This window comes from Macaca thibetana, chromosome 1, assembly GCF_024542745.1.
Source record: "Macaca thibetana thibetana isolate TM-01 chromosome 1, ASM2454274v1, whole genome shotgun sequence".
Classification (NCBI taxonomy): domain Eukaryota; kingdom Metazoa; phylum Chordata; class Mammalia; order Primates; family Cercopithecidae; genus Macaca; species Macaca thibetana.
The window spans coordinates 18,292,738-18,308,606 of NC_065578.1; the positions used below are offsets into that span (position 1 = coordinate 18,292,738).

The following is a 15,869-nucleotide window of genomic DNA, read 5'->3' on the forward strand; positions in this document are numbered from 1 at the left end:
AAAAGTCTCTCCTTGCAAGACATGTGGCAGTAGCAGTAAAAGCTATTGTTTGTATTTTTATTTTTGAGACAGGGTCTAGTTGTGTTGCCCAGGCTGGAGTGCAGTGTTGTTATCATGGCACACTGCAACTTCTGCCTCCCAGGTTCAGGCCATCCTCCCACCTCAGCCTCCTGAGTAGCTGGGACTACAGGTACATGCTGCCTCACCTGGCTAATTTCTGTATTTTTTGTAGAGACAGGGTCTTACTTTGTTGCCCAGGCTGGTCTCAAACTCTTGAGCTCAAGTGATCTGCCCGCCTTGGCCTCCCAGTATTGGGATTACAGGCATGAGTCACCGCGCCTGGCAAAGTTATTATTTATTGAGCATAAAACTGTGTGTAAAAATAGTTTTTTATTTCTACTTTACAATGATCTTTCCTTTATTTTTGAGATGGAGTCTCGCTCTGTCACCCAGGATGGAGTGTAGTGGCGCGATCTCAGCTCACTGCAACCTCTGCCTCCCGGGTTCAAGCGATTCTCCTGCCTTAGCCTCCTGAGTAGCTGGGATTACAGGTGTGCGCCACCACGCCCAGCTAATTTTTGTATTTTTAGTAGAGATGGGGTTTCACCATGTTGGTCAGGCTGATCTTGAACTCTTGACCTCGTGATCCACCTGCCTCGTGATATACCTGCCTCAGCCTCCCAAAGTGCTGAGATTACAGGCATGAGCCACTGCGCCCAATTTTTTTTTTTTTTTTTAAATAAAATTTGTTTATTATGTTTTTTAGAGATAGGGTCTTGCTCTGCTGTCCAGGCTGGAAAGCAACGGTGCAATCATAGCTCACTATAACCTCAAACTCCTGGGCTCAAGTGATCCTCCCATCTCTGCCTCCCAAGAAGCTGGGACCACAGGTGCCGCCCCACCCGGATAACTTTTTGGTTTTTTGGGAGGGGGGAAGGGGTGGGGAGCAGGGCAACTGTTGTCCAGGTTGATCTCGAACCCCAGGCCAAGCAATCTTCTTGCCTCAGCCTCTCAAAGTGCTGGAACTATTATCTTTGAAAATGAGCACTAGCCGGGCGCGGTGGCTCAAGCCTGTAATCCCAGCACTTTGGGAGGCCGAGATGGGCGGATCACGAGGTCAGGAGATCGAGACCATCCTGGCTAACACGGTGAAACCCCGTCTCTACTAAGAAATACAAAAAATAGCCGGGCGAGGTGGCAGCGCCTGTAGTCCCAGCTACTCGGGAGGCTGAGGCCGGAGAATGGCGTGAACCCGGGAGGCGGAGCTTGCAGTGAGCTGAGATCCGGCCACTGCACTCCAGCCTGGGCTACAGAGCGAGACTCCGTCTCAAAAAAAAAAAAAAAAAAAAAAAAAAAGAAAATGAGCACTATCAACACTGAGCTTCAAAGAGGGGGAGGTCTGTCTAGGCCACAGAGCTGGAAAGTTCCCGGGTTAGGATCCGAACCAAGGTCTGGGTGATCCTGAAACCTGCTTCCTTTTATGAGATCTCTCTGCTGGCTCAATTTCATCTACATCTTTTACCAGAAAACTGAAGGACAAACCACAATCCAGGGCTCAGAAAACCTGAGCAGGGTCCATCCCTGCCTCAGCCACCTCCTGCCAGGGATCTCCAGTCCCTTCCTCTCCTGTTTCCGTCCTTCACAGCATGGGATGGTTGTGGGGAGCCTGTCGCAGGCCAGCTTTCCTTCTCAGCCAGGCGCTGGTCACTCCACCCCAGGTCATCTGACAAAAACCCAGCCGCCCCTCGAAGCTGTGCTGCTCAAGCATCTCCACCCCCAAACCCAGGCAACCCCACGGGACACGAGGAGCATGTGTGCAGCTGCAGCCAGGCCTCCCCAGCGAGCGTGCACTCCTGGAACTGCCAAGCTGGGCCCAGCCCACCCTTTGTTCCCTGCATCTGGAAGGGCAATGGGCTTCTTCCCTGTGACAAAAATATACCGCCTGGCCTGACTGCCAAACACGAGTCAAAGAGGATGTTCCTGCTAGGATACACAGGCAAGTGCCTGCCGGGGTTTTACTGCCTCAAGATATATTGGGGGTGTCTACTGCTGAGTGGGGAGAGAGGGCTCACTAGCCAATGACCCGCCTGATCTCCCCACTCAACAAAACATTCCACCTTCATTTCTAAATACTTAGAAGCTGAGAAAATATCAAACGAACATCTGCAGGCCCTTCCCCGGATGGGAAACCTTCGATCTCTTTCCAGAGATTTACAGTTTCGCCTCTTTCCCACGTCTCTGCTGTCACACAGAAGAAGTGACCTCTCAGTACAACTTCCTCTGCAACCTTTTGGAACTGGGGGCTTGCAACCTTTTTTCACTTGCTCTACAACCCTCCCACGGGGGCCCACGTGGCAGTGTGCTAGCGGGTACCTTCTGCCTGCCTTTCCTCACACGCATCCGCAAGTCTTGGCAGGAAGGTACAATCTGGCTGGCTTGCGGCTCACCTTCTCTCCGACAGTCCCACTGCCGCGGGAATCTGCTAGAAGACTAGCTATTTACCTTGTCTTCCAGTTGACGTCCCTGAGAAACATCTTTTGGTGGTTGGAGGTGGGAGAAATAAAAGGTAAAATGACGGAGGCAGGGCTGGGTGGAGGGAGCGCCGCCTGGTCTGGCTGTGGTCTGGCTGGGGGGCAGGCGCAGCTCAGGCCCTCCACCTCTGTCACACGTGCCCAGGAGAGTGGCGCTCTGCCCCGGTCACTGGCCTACCATCAGCCACCTACACTGGGATATGAGTGGGCCCAGGGCATACCCTCATGTGCCCACGGAAGGGACCCCTGCGAGATGCCAGCAAGCCGAAGCTGGCAGCCTTCTCCAGATGGGCCGTGGGAAACAGGAAGACGAGGGTGCCCCCAGGACCACACACACGGAAGGGCAGCTACTGCTGCCGGGGTGAGGCAGGCTGGGCCACAGGACCCTGGGAAAGCTGGGGACCCACAGGGCCTTGCTGATGGTGCTGATGCTGGCTGGGATGGCTCTTGGGGCTAGGGCCTGGCACTGTGGGCCTGGGGAGATGGCTCCAAAACCAAGTAGCCTTCCTTCCTGACATGTGGGGCAAGGGCATGTGAGCGTGGGTGACCTGGATGAGGCCAAGTTTCCAGAGGAAAAAACTCAGGTCCAGGTTGCTGTGAGGACTGTGTAAGGAGGAACTCGAGTGAGGGGGCTCTCATCTGACGCCCATCTCACATCTTGGTCGTCCAGCCCCTGCCCACTCCACTCCAGAATGCCTCCCAGCCTGCCCTTCTTCCCCTGCCCTTCTCCGTTTCCGCCCTTGCCACCTCCTGCCTCAGATGGACGCTAGCTTCTTCACTGACCTCTCTGCTGCAGGGCTGTCCCCTCCAACCCTCCCAGGGTTGCCTGATCCAGGCCCTTGTCGTCTCTCTCCTGGATGACTCTAACAGCTTCCCTCTGACCACCCATCCCCCAAGCCCACGGACAGAACCACCTTCTGGAAACGCAGATCCCATCAGATCACTGGACTCCCTAGAAACCTCAAAGCCCTCCTGACAGCCTCTAGCAGTGAATGCACCCCAGTGGCCAAGTGGCCTCCAGCAGGAGACCATCCTGAAAGACAAAGGCACACCTGCAAGAGGGGCCCAGAGGGCAGCACTGCTCAGCACACGCCTAGGGAGCCCTGGCCCCATGTGGGGCTCTGCCGGGTCGGTCCCGTTTGCGGGGTCTGCTTGCTTCTGAGGCCATAGGTCCACTGCAGCGGTCCACTGCAGCTGCCCACGCCGGCTGCTGAGACAGTGTGCTGTCTACACCGAGCTGACTGCTCCATGCACTTCCATCTGACAGCTTATTTAGCAGTCGCCGAATGGCAGGCACAGAGGATGAATCGAGACCACAACAGCTGTGGTGTGGTAGAAAGTAGCATATTTTTTTTCTCACCAAGCAAATCTGGGTTCACATCCTGGCTTTGCTTCTTACTGGTTAAGTTATATGGGCAAATTATTTAAGTTTGAACCTCAGTTTCCTCACCTGTTAAACGAGAATAACCTGACCTTGGTCACGATCTAATCCAAGGGGACAGCTTGCAAACCATGCGTGTTCATGCTACCACCGATCCACTCACCTCTCCCGGAACCCTTCGCCTCCCACCCAAGCAAGCATAGGCATTCTTCCAAGGCTCCTCTGGGACCCGTAGCCAAGCTCTGCAACCCTCACTTCCCCTGTTTGCTCAGAAGCTGTGCATCATTAACTTAGATTTGTCTACCTCGTTGCAATCCCTCCCTCTTCTGCAGTTACTTACATTGGAACCCAGCCCCAGCTTTAATGCACCTCAAATGAATGATGTGATCAGCCGTTAGAATGATGGCAGAGCATGAATTTCCTCATTAAAGCCCCTAGAGCAAAAGGCAATGCAAACAAGGTCCGAAGCCCTGGCCAAGGTGTGCTGAGGACAGGCACTCATCAGGCCTGGGTTGAGCTTGGCAGGAGACACTGCTCACGGCAAGCCGGAACCAGACTCTGGCCATGGGCTGACAGCTTTGATTTAAACTATTAGGAAGGCTGAGGATTAAATATTTGTCCAGGTCACTGTAAACCGGGTGGAATTATCAACAGCCTGGAGTGGTAAGTGATGCAGGAAGCAGTCTCTGGATACAGATTCAGGATTTTCCACCCACTCCCCAGGTGGCAGGATGTGGGAGAGTCAGGCTGCAGGGGAGCTGGCTGTCTGGGGATTTGGCTGCTCCTCCCCAGCTAATGGCCCCTGGAAGATAGGAGTCCACTTCCATGCAAAAAGGCTAACCACCACCCCCTCCCCCCCGCCCTGTCAGCACTAGTGAGTAGTTCCGGGATGGGACCGCGATATCCCTGCTCAGACGCCAAAAAGAGGACCCCAACATCCCTTCTGGCCTCCAGCCCCTCGGACACAAGAGAGGCAGCGGAGCTTCTATAGGTGGAGGGAGGCTCCCAGGCATGATGGCTGACATTCACCTTGCATCACCAATTTTTTTTTTTTTTTTTTTGAGACGGAGTCTCGCTCTGTAGCCCGGGCTGGAGTGCAGTGGCCGGATCTCAGCTCACTGCAAGCTCCGCCTCCCAGGTTTACGCCATTCTCCTGCCTCAGCCTCCCGAGTAGCTGGGACTACAGGCGCCCGCCACCTCGTCCAGCTAGTTTTTTGTATTTTTTAGTAGAGGCGGGGTTTCACGGTGTTCGCCAGGATGGTCTCGATCTCCTGACCTCGTGATCCACCTGTCTCGGCCTCCCAAAGTGCTGGGATTACAGGCTTGAGCCACCGTGCCCGGCCTGCATCACTATTTTTTAAAAGTATGTAGGTGTTGTTGTAACTAGTAGAATACAAATTCACTTAAAAGATTTACTACACTGGGCTGGGTGTGCTGGCTTATGCCTGTAATCCCAGCACTTTGGGAGGCCGAGGTGGGCGGATCACTTGAGGTCAGGAGTTCGAGACCAGCCTGGCCAACATGGTGAAATCCCACCTCTACTAAAAATACAAAAAAATGAGCTAGACGTGGTGGTACATGCCTGTAGTCCCAGCTACTCGGGAGGCTGAAGCAGGAGAATCGCTTGAACCCGGGAGGCAGAGATTGCAGTGAGCCGAGATCACACCACTATATTCCAGCCTGGGTGACAAAGCGAGACTCCGTCTCAAAAAAAAAAAAAGATTTACTACACTGATCCTTTCAGTCATATGTTTTCTATCCACAGCTATCGAGAGCATAGTTATCTTACTGAAAGATATCTCTGATGTTAAAAGGAATTCTCACAGTGGAAAGTCAGGGACTACTGGAACCGAGAATGGAAGGGCATCCTTGCAGAAAGTGGCGCCCCTCTGAGGCTCCCAAGGCTGTGCCGTTTCTGCCAATACCGACTTCTCCGAAGGCAGAGTGGGGTCCTTGTGAAACCCAGTTGTGCACCTGGTCTATGCTTTCTCTTCCCCCTTTACGCCAAGCATCTTGTGGCCCCGCACCAGCACAAGATTAAGGCCTTCTCTTGGGATGGGAATGTAAAGGGTCCTGAACATGGATCCTTACACAAGGTTCTTAAACCCACCTAGATGCTTATGGGAGCATCTAAGGTAGAAGGGGAGGCAAGTTTGCTCAGGGAAGGCAGTACCTTCCAGTCCAAGTCCAAGTTTGCCTTAGACAGAACCTGGGAGCAACGTCGTGGAGAAGGGTTGCTAGAGATACCCAAACAAAAGATGGATAAGAGAGAGGTATCCAGTAGGGCACGTCTTAAATTTCAATGTGCACACACATTACCTGGAGAATTTTGTGAAAATAGAGATCCTGATATGCTAGGTCTGGGGGGGGCGTCTGACATTTCTGCCTTTCTGACAGGCTCTGTGGTGACGCTGATGCTGGTCCTTGGACTGGGCTGAGGGCAGCAAGGTGCAGACACTCTGAGCTCAGGTAAGCAGCTCCCAGAGAGCTGGCCTGACTGATGGGCTGGGCATGGCCACAGAGAAGGCAAACAGAGCCAAGCACCACTTCTCACAGCACACCATGACCCGAAGCATGGGGATGTGCGGTGCCCTGAAGAGTAAGGAGGAGCCACGCCAGCACCTGACCTCCCTCAGCAGGAGGCCAGCAGAGTGCCAGCAGCTACGGGCAACCTTGCAGAGCCCAGAGAGCTTTTATTTAAAAATGCAAAGCCCTCCTTAGGTGGTGGATTTATAGCTGGCTGAACATGCTTACCCTAGGGCACCTGCTCACTCATCTCTGCAGGTCAGCGCTGAGGCCAGCACCTGTGGGCACTGGCAACTGGCTATGAGCGGGTAACTCTACCTGTCTGGTAAGGCTGCCTCCGAGATTCATGGTGCCAGAGCCGGATTTGTTGGTCTGCAGCCACAGCATCACCGTGGAGGTCAACTTGTAATGGGCAGTGCGGCCGCTGGATTTCTCCTGGAAGGACAAGACAGAGATCTGTTGAGCTGAGGGAGAGCCTGAAGTGGCCCCTTGAATTCAGGGTCATCCTAACATCTCCCTTCCTAGGTCATTATCACAATATTACCTTTTTTTTAATTGGAGACAAAGTCTTGCTCTGTCACCCAGGCTGGAGTGCAGTGGTGTGATCTCAACTCACTGCAGCCTCCACCTCCCAGGTTCAAGCGATTCTCCTGCCTCAGCCTCCCAAGTAGCTAGGATTACAGGCACCTGCCACTAAGCCTGGCTAATTTTCTTTGTGTTTTTGGTAGAGGTGGGGTTTCACCATGTTGGCCAGGCTGATCTTGAACTCCTGACCTCCAGTGATCTGCCTGCCTCAGCCTCCCAAACTGCTGGGATTACAGGCATGAGCCACTGCACCCGGCCTCACAATGTTATCTTTCTTATAAAATCCCAACTGGTTTTTAAAGGGACATTTGTAATTGTGTATTTCTTTTGAGAACTTAATCATTAATGACTACTGCAATCTTTTTTTTTTTTTTTTTGAGACGGAGTCTCGCCCTGTCGCCCAGGCTGGAGTGCAGTGGCCGGATCTCAGCTCACTGCAAGCTCCGCCTCCCGGGTTCACGCCATTCTCCTGCCTCAGCCTCCCAAGTAGCTGGGACTACAGGCGCCCGCCACCTCGTCCAGCTAGTTTTTTGTATTTTTTAGTAGAGACGGGGTTTCACTGTGTTAGCCAGGATGGTCTCGATCTCCTGACCTCGTGATCCACCCGTCTCAGCCTCCCAAAGTGCTGGGATTACAGGCTTGAGCCACCGCGCCTGGCGACTACTGCAATCTTGACTTATCTTTATCCAAATGGCTTGGAGGCATTTCTCAGAATGAGGGGTTCAGAGATCATAGCATCCCCCTCACTGCATCTGCTAGAGAGCAGCGCGGCACTGTTTGGTGTGATTCTGTACTTAGTGGCCCCGGCCACCAGCTGCTGGGAGGCGGTACCTGCACTTCTACCACGTGGATGGAATCCCAGCAGCCTTTGATCTTCTTTGATCCATCTCCAGCCTTCTTTATGAGGATCACTCCAGCAAAGCCATGATCCAGATCCCAGAGGTAGACAGATGAGACGCCGCCTTCAAAATACCTGCAGGAAACAGGCCAATGTGCCTGTTAGATGCTAAAGGACAGATCATCAGCCTGGGTACCAGGCTGTTGCTCAGCAAAGATTCTGGGATTTGGGGTCCTCCCTGCAACAGTTATAGGAGCCGATCCTTGGGTGTGTTCTGATCGTTCTCTGGCTCGGGGAGAGGGTGCAGCATTTTTGGGGGTGTAGTAGGTTTAGGCATCATAAAGATGAACTTGAGTTTGGGCTCTGCCACCTCCCTTAGCTTTGTGGTCTTTGGTTTACTGGACCTCTCTAGGCGTCACATTCCTCCCAGATAAAGAACGCAGCACGAGTGACATCCAGTGACAATCCATGCAGGCTATGACTACTGGAGTGACCACGGTTGTTCGATATTTCTGTTTTTTGGGTTACAAGGCAGATGAGAAAATACAGCAACAAACTCCCTACACACTGATCCCTCCTGACCAGGGCTCCAGCTGGTCTTTCGGAGCAACTTCCTACAAAGCGCTAGCCGGAAATGAAGGGCTCAGCTTGAGACAGTGCTTCCTCCTCAAATCCGAGTCCATACAAAAACATCTCTCTCTCTCTTTTTTTTTTTTTTTTTTTTTTTGAGATGAAGTCTTACTGTCTCCCAGGCCAGAGTGCAGTGGCACCATCTCGGCTCACTGCAACCTCCACCTCCCAGGTTCAAACGATTCTCCTGCCTCAGCCTCCTGAGTAGCTGGGATTACAGGTGTGCACCACTGCGCCCGGCTAATTTCTGTATTTTTAGTAGAGATGGGGTTTCGCCATGTTGGCCAGGCTGGTCTCGATCTCCTGACCTCAAGTGATCCACTGCATCTGGCCCAGAAACATTTCTAATTATGATCAAATGGAAGAGGGATTTCTAATTACGATCAAATGGCAGAGGGAATGAAAAGGTTAGATGAGAAATGAGAATCAGTCTGGGATCCCAAATCCAACAGACCCAGGTCAACTACTGTGGCTCGCTGGGGCTGCCGTGAGCAGAGGTGAGGGGTGGAGTCAGCTGATGGGAACTGCAAATGCTGGTGATAACCAGCGAAATCTCATTTCTTGTGGCGAAATCTGTAGCCTCTCCGACCCCAATTAAGCCCCAAAAAGAGAAATCTCATCTCTGCTGATAACCAGTGAAACTGTAAGCAATCGCATCTCTCATGGTGAGCACATCTTTATCAGGAAGTCTGGGGCCTCTCTGACCCCTATTGAGCCCCAAAGCCCTGGTGCGGCAGGCGTATTCTGGGAGCACACCGCCCTCAGCCCCGGACAGCTGGGAAGGTGGGCCCAGGCTTGGGAGTCAGACGGACCCAATGACAGCTCTAGCACGCCCAGCCCCAGCTATGACCTATGCTCACGCATGCATGCGTCCAACTGTTTACTAAGGGACCAGTGGCGTGAACATGGACTTTAGGGACTTAATCTACTTTCTATGGCTGTTGAGAGACAAACAATTAGGAAAAGTAGACACCTACCAAACGGTTAATGTAAAATTAAGTACTAGAAATTAACATGTATCTGTAGATTATGTCTCACCAAAGCTATTCTATAATAAAAAATACACACGGTAAATGTGAATATTTACAGAATGTGGGTGATGGGTATACAAGAATTCTGTTTTTTTTTTTTTTTTTTTTTTGCAATTTGACAGTAAGTCATACTGTTCCAGACTAAAAAGCTTTTGTGAAAAATCAGTACGCGAATACACCAGAGTGTAATGTAACTAAGAGACCATCAGACCAAGGAAGCAAAGCATCCTCCCAGGAGAATGAGGGTGCCCTGGCTGGTCTGCCCTCACTCCAACCCTCAGACCTGTGGAGCATCCAGGAGGGCTGATACTCAGGTGGGCTACCCTTGGCCCCGCCCCGAGGGCTCCCTCAGGCAGGCTGCAGCCAGCCCCTGCGGCAGGACCACATTCTGTCCCGTTCCCTCTGTGGCACTAACCACTGTGATTAAGCTATCAAACCGAATACACCATGGTGCGCCCACAGGCGAGTCTGTAGGAGGGCATATGAGGGCAGGGCTGCCTGGCTAACACAAGTGCCACTCAGGGAACACCTGTGGGATGGATGTGTCAGGTGCCAGATGCTGAGCTCATCACTGGTCAAACTGCACAGGGTGGGGAAGGGCCTGGCTCTGGCAAGGTGTAGCACAGGCATCCTTTCCTTCTAGAGGAAAAGGACCACTGGATGAACAGACACACCTGTGGGGCTCAGCGCTCACTGCTGGCAGAGGTGATGTCCAGGACACCGGCCAATACTGGCACTCAGAGACCCCACTCCAGAAGATCATTTCCTTTATTCCAGTCTGTCTCCAAACTCTCCCTTCTTGGGGCAAGGCGAGCTAAGCAGATGAGTGTTTTGGTCCAGGGCCCAAGGCCCCATCTGCCTCCATAGGGCCCTCCTGGTCTGGACCGGCCCCATACAGAGTTGGAGAGATCAGGCCATTCTGGAATGTTCCCGGAACACCTGGAGAGGGACTGACTGCCCCTGCTAGACCTGAGGTTTAGCAGGGCTCAGATGACTGGCAGCATGGGCTCCGTGAGCCTTTCTGGCTTATTCTCCTGGATTCTTGCAGGTTAACTTACGAGGCACACGAACACTACCGAGAGAAGAGCAACTCAGAACAGACCTGCTAATACCCTTCCTGTTGGCGACAGATGGCTTGGTTCTAGCACACGGTTTTCTCTTTCAGCCAGCTTATAGGGAGAGCAGCCCCACATCAAAAGAGGGGGAAGAAAAACAAACAAAAAAACCCTACTTTGCTGGCAAAAAGGATGGGCCAATAATTCCTTCTTTCCTTTGGCCATTCTGGAAAGAAGGCTTGCAGCCCAGGGGCATTTCATCCTTCCGCTCCTTCACAGATCCACACAGAGCTGCGGTGCTGTGCCCGCCCAAGGCTTGCTCTCCTCTGTGTGCTGGGACACTGGGGAGAGGCAGGTCAGGCTGCCCTGGAGGGGAACCAGGAGAAATCCCGATGGCCTGACACTGTCGACACCCTCCGGCGACCAGTTCAAAAGCACCAGGTGGCCCACGGCTGCTTCCCCTCAGTCCCATCCCTGAGCGTTCCGTTTCTTCCAGAAAAATAAAACAACCGCATTAAAGTTTTATAGGGTGGAACTGGCCGTTTCCACTCCAACGTCCCACCCCGTGGCCTGGCTCCCACTACAGGCAGCTTCTCCTTGGCAGGCCACAGTGACCAGATCTAAAGTTTCAAATGCTGGAGCCAGGGGAGGTAAAAATGCAAGCTCAATTGTGACCTCCTTGCGGGGTTACTATTCTTTTACCCACAATTTTAAAACTTACTGCAGGAACATCATTGTTTTTTAAAAAAGGAAATCTGAAAATTAGCCCACAATACCATAAATCAACTTATCCCATAAATCTGATTTTTCCAAATTCCCTTCCAGTCCAGATGCATTTTTATATAACCATAAGCACAGCAAGAGCACCACGCTGAATTCGGCTTTTTACACTTGGCACAGAATCATTAGCATTTTTCCATGGAGCCACATGATCTCCATAATCATTTTTAACAGCAAGGATAGTATTCAGTCGGATAGTATCCTAATTTACCGTCGATCTGACTTTTAATAAAGAAACGACGACGACAGAGTTAGAGGCGGCGTGGTTGGTCTCTCGCTTTGAATCTGTTCCCTCTCTGAATCGGGGTGTTCCAGCTGAGGTGAGTCAGACGTGCTGAGACCTGGCCTCTGCAGGTACAGCTCAGACACTACAATAATTCAAGAATGGGCTTGCATTCCATTCACCAAAAGGGATCACCAGGGACTGGAGCAGCCACAAGTCTCAACCTGACATTCCGAGACAAAGGGAGCAGAGGACTGCACGGTTAGAAAGGCTTGTTTCAGAATCGCCCAGAAGCACCGGCCTCTCCTGTGAGTGCTGTCGGGATGGCTCCGGGACCTTCAGGAGGGAGGTGACCGCAGGGCGCACAGGCAGCGCCCCCACTACTTGGTTTATGGCTCTGCTCTGCGCGTGAAGCATTAATTAAGGAGGGACCACAACATGTTTTTGAAAATTTATTTCTTACCTACTGTACTTTGATCATAATGACATGAAACAAGGAAAAAAATAATTTTTATGTGGTTTGCATTTATGAGTTTTTACATAAAGGCTTTTGTGGGTATTTTAAGAATGTGCTAAAACGTTGTCTGAAACCACATAAAGCCATCTGAGGAGTCGCCCGCCAGAACTAACAGCACACACATGGAAGCACTTTAACTGGCCTTTGTATATTTAATGAGTCAAATAGTATTAATATTGTTTAAATGCTAACATGCTATTTCAATAAAGTGGCTCTACCATCGCCTGCGACTCACTCTCAGGCCTCGCACATCCATGTGAGTGAATGATCAAATGTGGCCAAGCGCTAAGAGCAGGCTGCAGAGGAATTCACCCGCCCTGCCTTGGCCCCTGCCCATGCCTGATAATTTCAAAATCCCCCAACTCTGCAGGGAGGGAGGAATGGGCCCAGGACTCACTACCACAGCTCAGCTGATTTGGGCTCAAGAGGAAAAGCCCAGAGAGTCCCTGCAGTGAGGTCTCTGGTCAAGGAGGCAGAAGGAGAGCTTTTCATTTTATTTTTTTGAGACAAAGTCTCGCTCTGTCACCTAGGCTGGAGTGCAGTGGCATGACCTCAGCTCACTGTCACTTCCACCTCCCGGGTTCAAGTGATTCTCCTGCTTTAGCCTCCCAAGTAGCAGGGATTCCAGGGGTCTGCCACCACGCCTGGATAATTGCCTTTTTTTTTTTTTTTTTTTTTTTTTGAGACAGAGTTTTGCTCTTGTTGCCTAGGCTGAAGTGCAACGGCACGATCTTGGCTCACTATAACCTCTGCCTCCCAGGTTCAAGCAATTCTCCTGCCTCAGCCTCCCAAGTAGCTGGGATTACAGGCATGCACCATCACGCCTGGCTAATTTTGTATTTTTAGTAGAGACGGGGTTTCTCCATGTTGAGGCTGGTCTCGAACTCCTGACCTCAGGTGATCTGCCCACCTCGGCCTCCCAAAGTGCTGGAATTACAAGCATGAGCCACCGCGCCCGGTCTAATTACTGTATTTTTAGTAGATATGGGATCTCACCATGTTGCCCAGGCTGGTCTCTAACTCCTGGCCTCAAGTGATCCACCAGCCTCGGTCTCCACTTAAGTGTTGGGATTATATAGGCGTGAGCCATCGCGCCTGGTCAAGAACCTCTTTTAAACATGCAGGCCTAGGACCAGGCACAGTGGCTCACATCTGTAATCCTAGCACTTTGGGAGGCCGTGGTGGGAGGACTGCTTGAGCCCAGGAGTTCGAGGTCAGCCTCTATAAAAAAAGAAAAAAGAAAGAAAAAAACAAACTGTGAAGGCCCAAAGAGAAAAGCATGGGCTTTTCCTAGGCTTCTTTCCTAAATGGAAAGCCAGGCAGCACAGGGAGCACAGGGCTGAAATCAATACCCACAGTCAAGAGGCTGAACGACACGCTCAAATCAGGGCTCCCCAGTGGCCAGGACAACACAGGGACTAGCTTGCAAAGACTGCGGAGAAGTCTGCTTAGACAACTGTTGAACCATGAAGTCGGGGGGGCCTCAGAAGCTCCAGGAAGATGAGGAGGGGGTGAAATGACAGACCAACTCAGGAATGACTGGGAGCAAACTGCTGGAGTCACCCGTTTGCTTGTGTCCACCGAAGAGCTAACTCCTTCAACGGAGAGCCATCAGTTTTACCAACGGTCCTGGCGCCTTTTAAAACTTTCCTAACATAGATTAACATTATGTTTTGTTTTGTTTTTTGAGACAGGGTCTTGCTTTGATGCCCAGGCTGGAGTGTGGTGGTGCAATCATGGCTCACTGTGGCCTCAACTTCCCGGGTTCAAGTGATCCTCCTCCCCCAGCCTCCCAAGTAGCTGGGACCACAGGCGTGCACCACCATGCATGGCTAATTAAAAAAAAATTTTTTTTTTTTTAGAGACAGGGTCTTGCTATGTTGCCCAGGCTGGTCTCAAACTCCTGGGGTCAAGCAATACACCTGCCTGGGCCTCCCAAAGTGCTGGGATTACAGGTATGAGCCAGCTCACTCAGCAAAGATGAATATTTTTAAGGCAAACAGAATGGCAGAGCACTCAGTCAGCTGGGACTACTGAGTGGGGTAGTGGGGCCACTCTGAGCTGGATCTGTAAGTCCTGCCATTTGAAAATTATGCTCATCACAACAGGCAGATGCAGGTTTCAAAACGCCAGGAGACTGGCAACACAGGGGGCACCTCTCTGGAGGAGCCAGGAGGCAAGGGCAAGGCCCTCCCATGGGACCAGCTGTCTATCAGCACAGCCGATCACAATTGAACATCTGGTTGGGTTTGTCTCTATCATCACCTTGGTCCCTAAATGTGGATCAGCTAAAAGCCTAATGTGTCAGTAATTCTCTTCTTCTCAGAGTTTTAGGTCGTTTCTCCCCGAAAATCACTCTTCCAGTTGAATAATGTCATAGTCACGGATATAGATTCTATGTCCGTAACTTTTCAACCACAGGACTTCTGGGGGGAGGGAGAAAACAGGGAAAACATAATACTTCACACTCAAAATGACCTACTTCACCAAAGTAAAAAGAAAAGAAAATATTTCAGCTCCAAAAGCTTTATGGAGTGTCTGAAGCTGAGGTGTGCGTGGAGGCCTGGGGTGGAAACTCGCTCCAGGAATCTGAGCTGTAACTATGAATTACCCAATTCCCAGGCCTGGCCAACACTGGGCTACAAATCTAACAGGGAAAATGGGAGGCGAAGGGGCTTTGAAGTTGGTCTTTACTCCTTCCTTTCAAATCACCTCCTGGGAGAAGAGCTGGATTCGTGGCTCGAATACAAAGTCTCCCAACAGGTAATGAGTACATGCCACAAGAACCAAGGCCAGGACAGAAGGGCTGGGAGCAGGGCTTTCCAGCATGAGCCAAGAAACAGACTCTGTGGTTCTTGGGTTCACTGAGACGTGGCCTTCTGGCTATTGGCAGGCTGGGCCACACTCAACAGGACTTGGACTTCTGGCCTGAGTCGTCTGTGACACTGAGGCACAGGCAGCACCCACAGACACTGCCAAGTTAGGGGCATCATAAGGTAAGCTCCATAGGTGCTGGAACAGGGCCTTCTCCTGCAGTCAACTTCACTGAATAAAGCCAAAGGAAAGGCAGTACTTGGCACCAACACAGTGCAAAAGACTTTTTTTCTTATTTGTAAAATCAAAGAGCTGGATCAGAGGCCAGTATAGAGGGGTCCCTCCCAGCTCTGACTTTCCAGGATTCAGTGGTTGCATCAAGGCCTGTATGAGGCAGACTGAGCACCACAGGGCAGGTTCCTAACATCTTAAGTCTCTGTCAAACCTTTGCTTACACACCTCCAGTGACAGTGAACTCATTACATTTCCGAGGCAAACATTTCTGTTCTGAACAACTCAGATAGTTCTCTCTGGACGTGAGTGAAAACTCCTCACTACTGCCTTCCGGAATCACAGAAAACAAGAACTTAATGCCCTTTCCTTGTACAGTCCTTTCAAACATTTAAAACTGGCGCACATAAACTCCATGATTTCTCTTTTCTGACCTTCTCCTCCTTGTATTATTCCTCATATGACTCAATACCTTGTTTATCCTTCTGAACATACTCCAGGTTGTCAGTGTCTTAAAAGAACAGAAAACAATGCCCCAACTAAGTGTTAACCAATGCATAGCATAGCAGAGACCAGCACATCTCTTGGCAAAAAGGCTACTCCTCCTTCCAGCGCTCAAGAGCAAATTAGCTTTCATAGTAATCACACCTAATTCATGCTACACATACTGAACTTGCAGTCATCTCAAATGGAATATTTTTTCTTTTTTTTTCTCTCTTTTTTTTTG

The 15,869-nt window shown here is 51.1% G+C and overlaps 2 protein-coding genes and 1 pseudogene across 15 annotated transcripts in view; 1 reads left to right on the forward strand and 2 right to left on the reverse strand.

Moving 5' to 3' along the window:
- MICOS10 (mitochondrial contact site and cristae organizing system subunit 10) overlaps positions 1-15,869 on the forward strand; it is a 447,625-nt gene that overhangs the window by 174,012 nt on the left and 257,744 nt on the right. The window lies entirely within an intron of this gene.
- The window catches only part of CAPZB (capping actin protein of muscle Z-line subunit beta), a 149,568-nt gene that overhangs the window by 11,732 nt on the left and 121,967 nt on the right, over positions 1-15,869 (reverse strand). For all 5 annotated transcript variants that reach the window (XM_050792383.1, XM_050792355.1, XM_050792372.1 and 2 more), the window contains 2 exons: positions 7,855-7,996; positions 6,757-6,873 (listed from right to left, as the gene is read on the reverse strand). In XM_050792383.1, the coding sequence (XP_050648340.1) occupies positions 6,757-6,873; positions 7,855-7,996 (259 nt within the window). The remainder of the gene's footprint in view (positions 1-6,756; positions 6,874-7,854; positions 7,997-15,869) is intronic.
- Positions 2,312-6,748, reverse strand: LOC126955411 (uncharacterized; annotated as a pseudogene).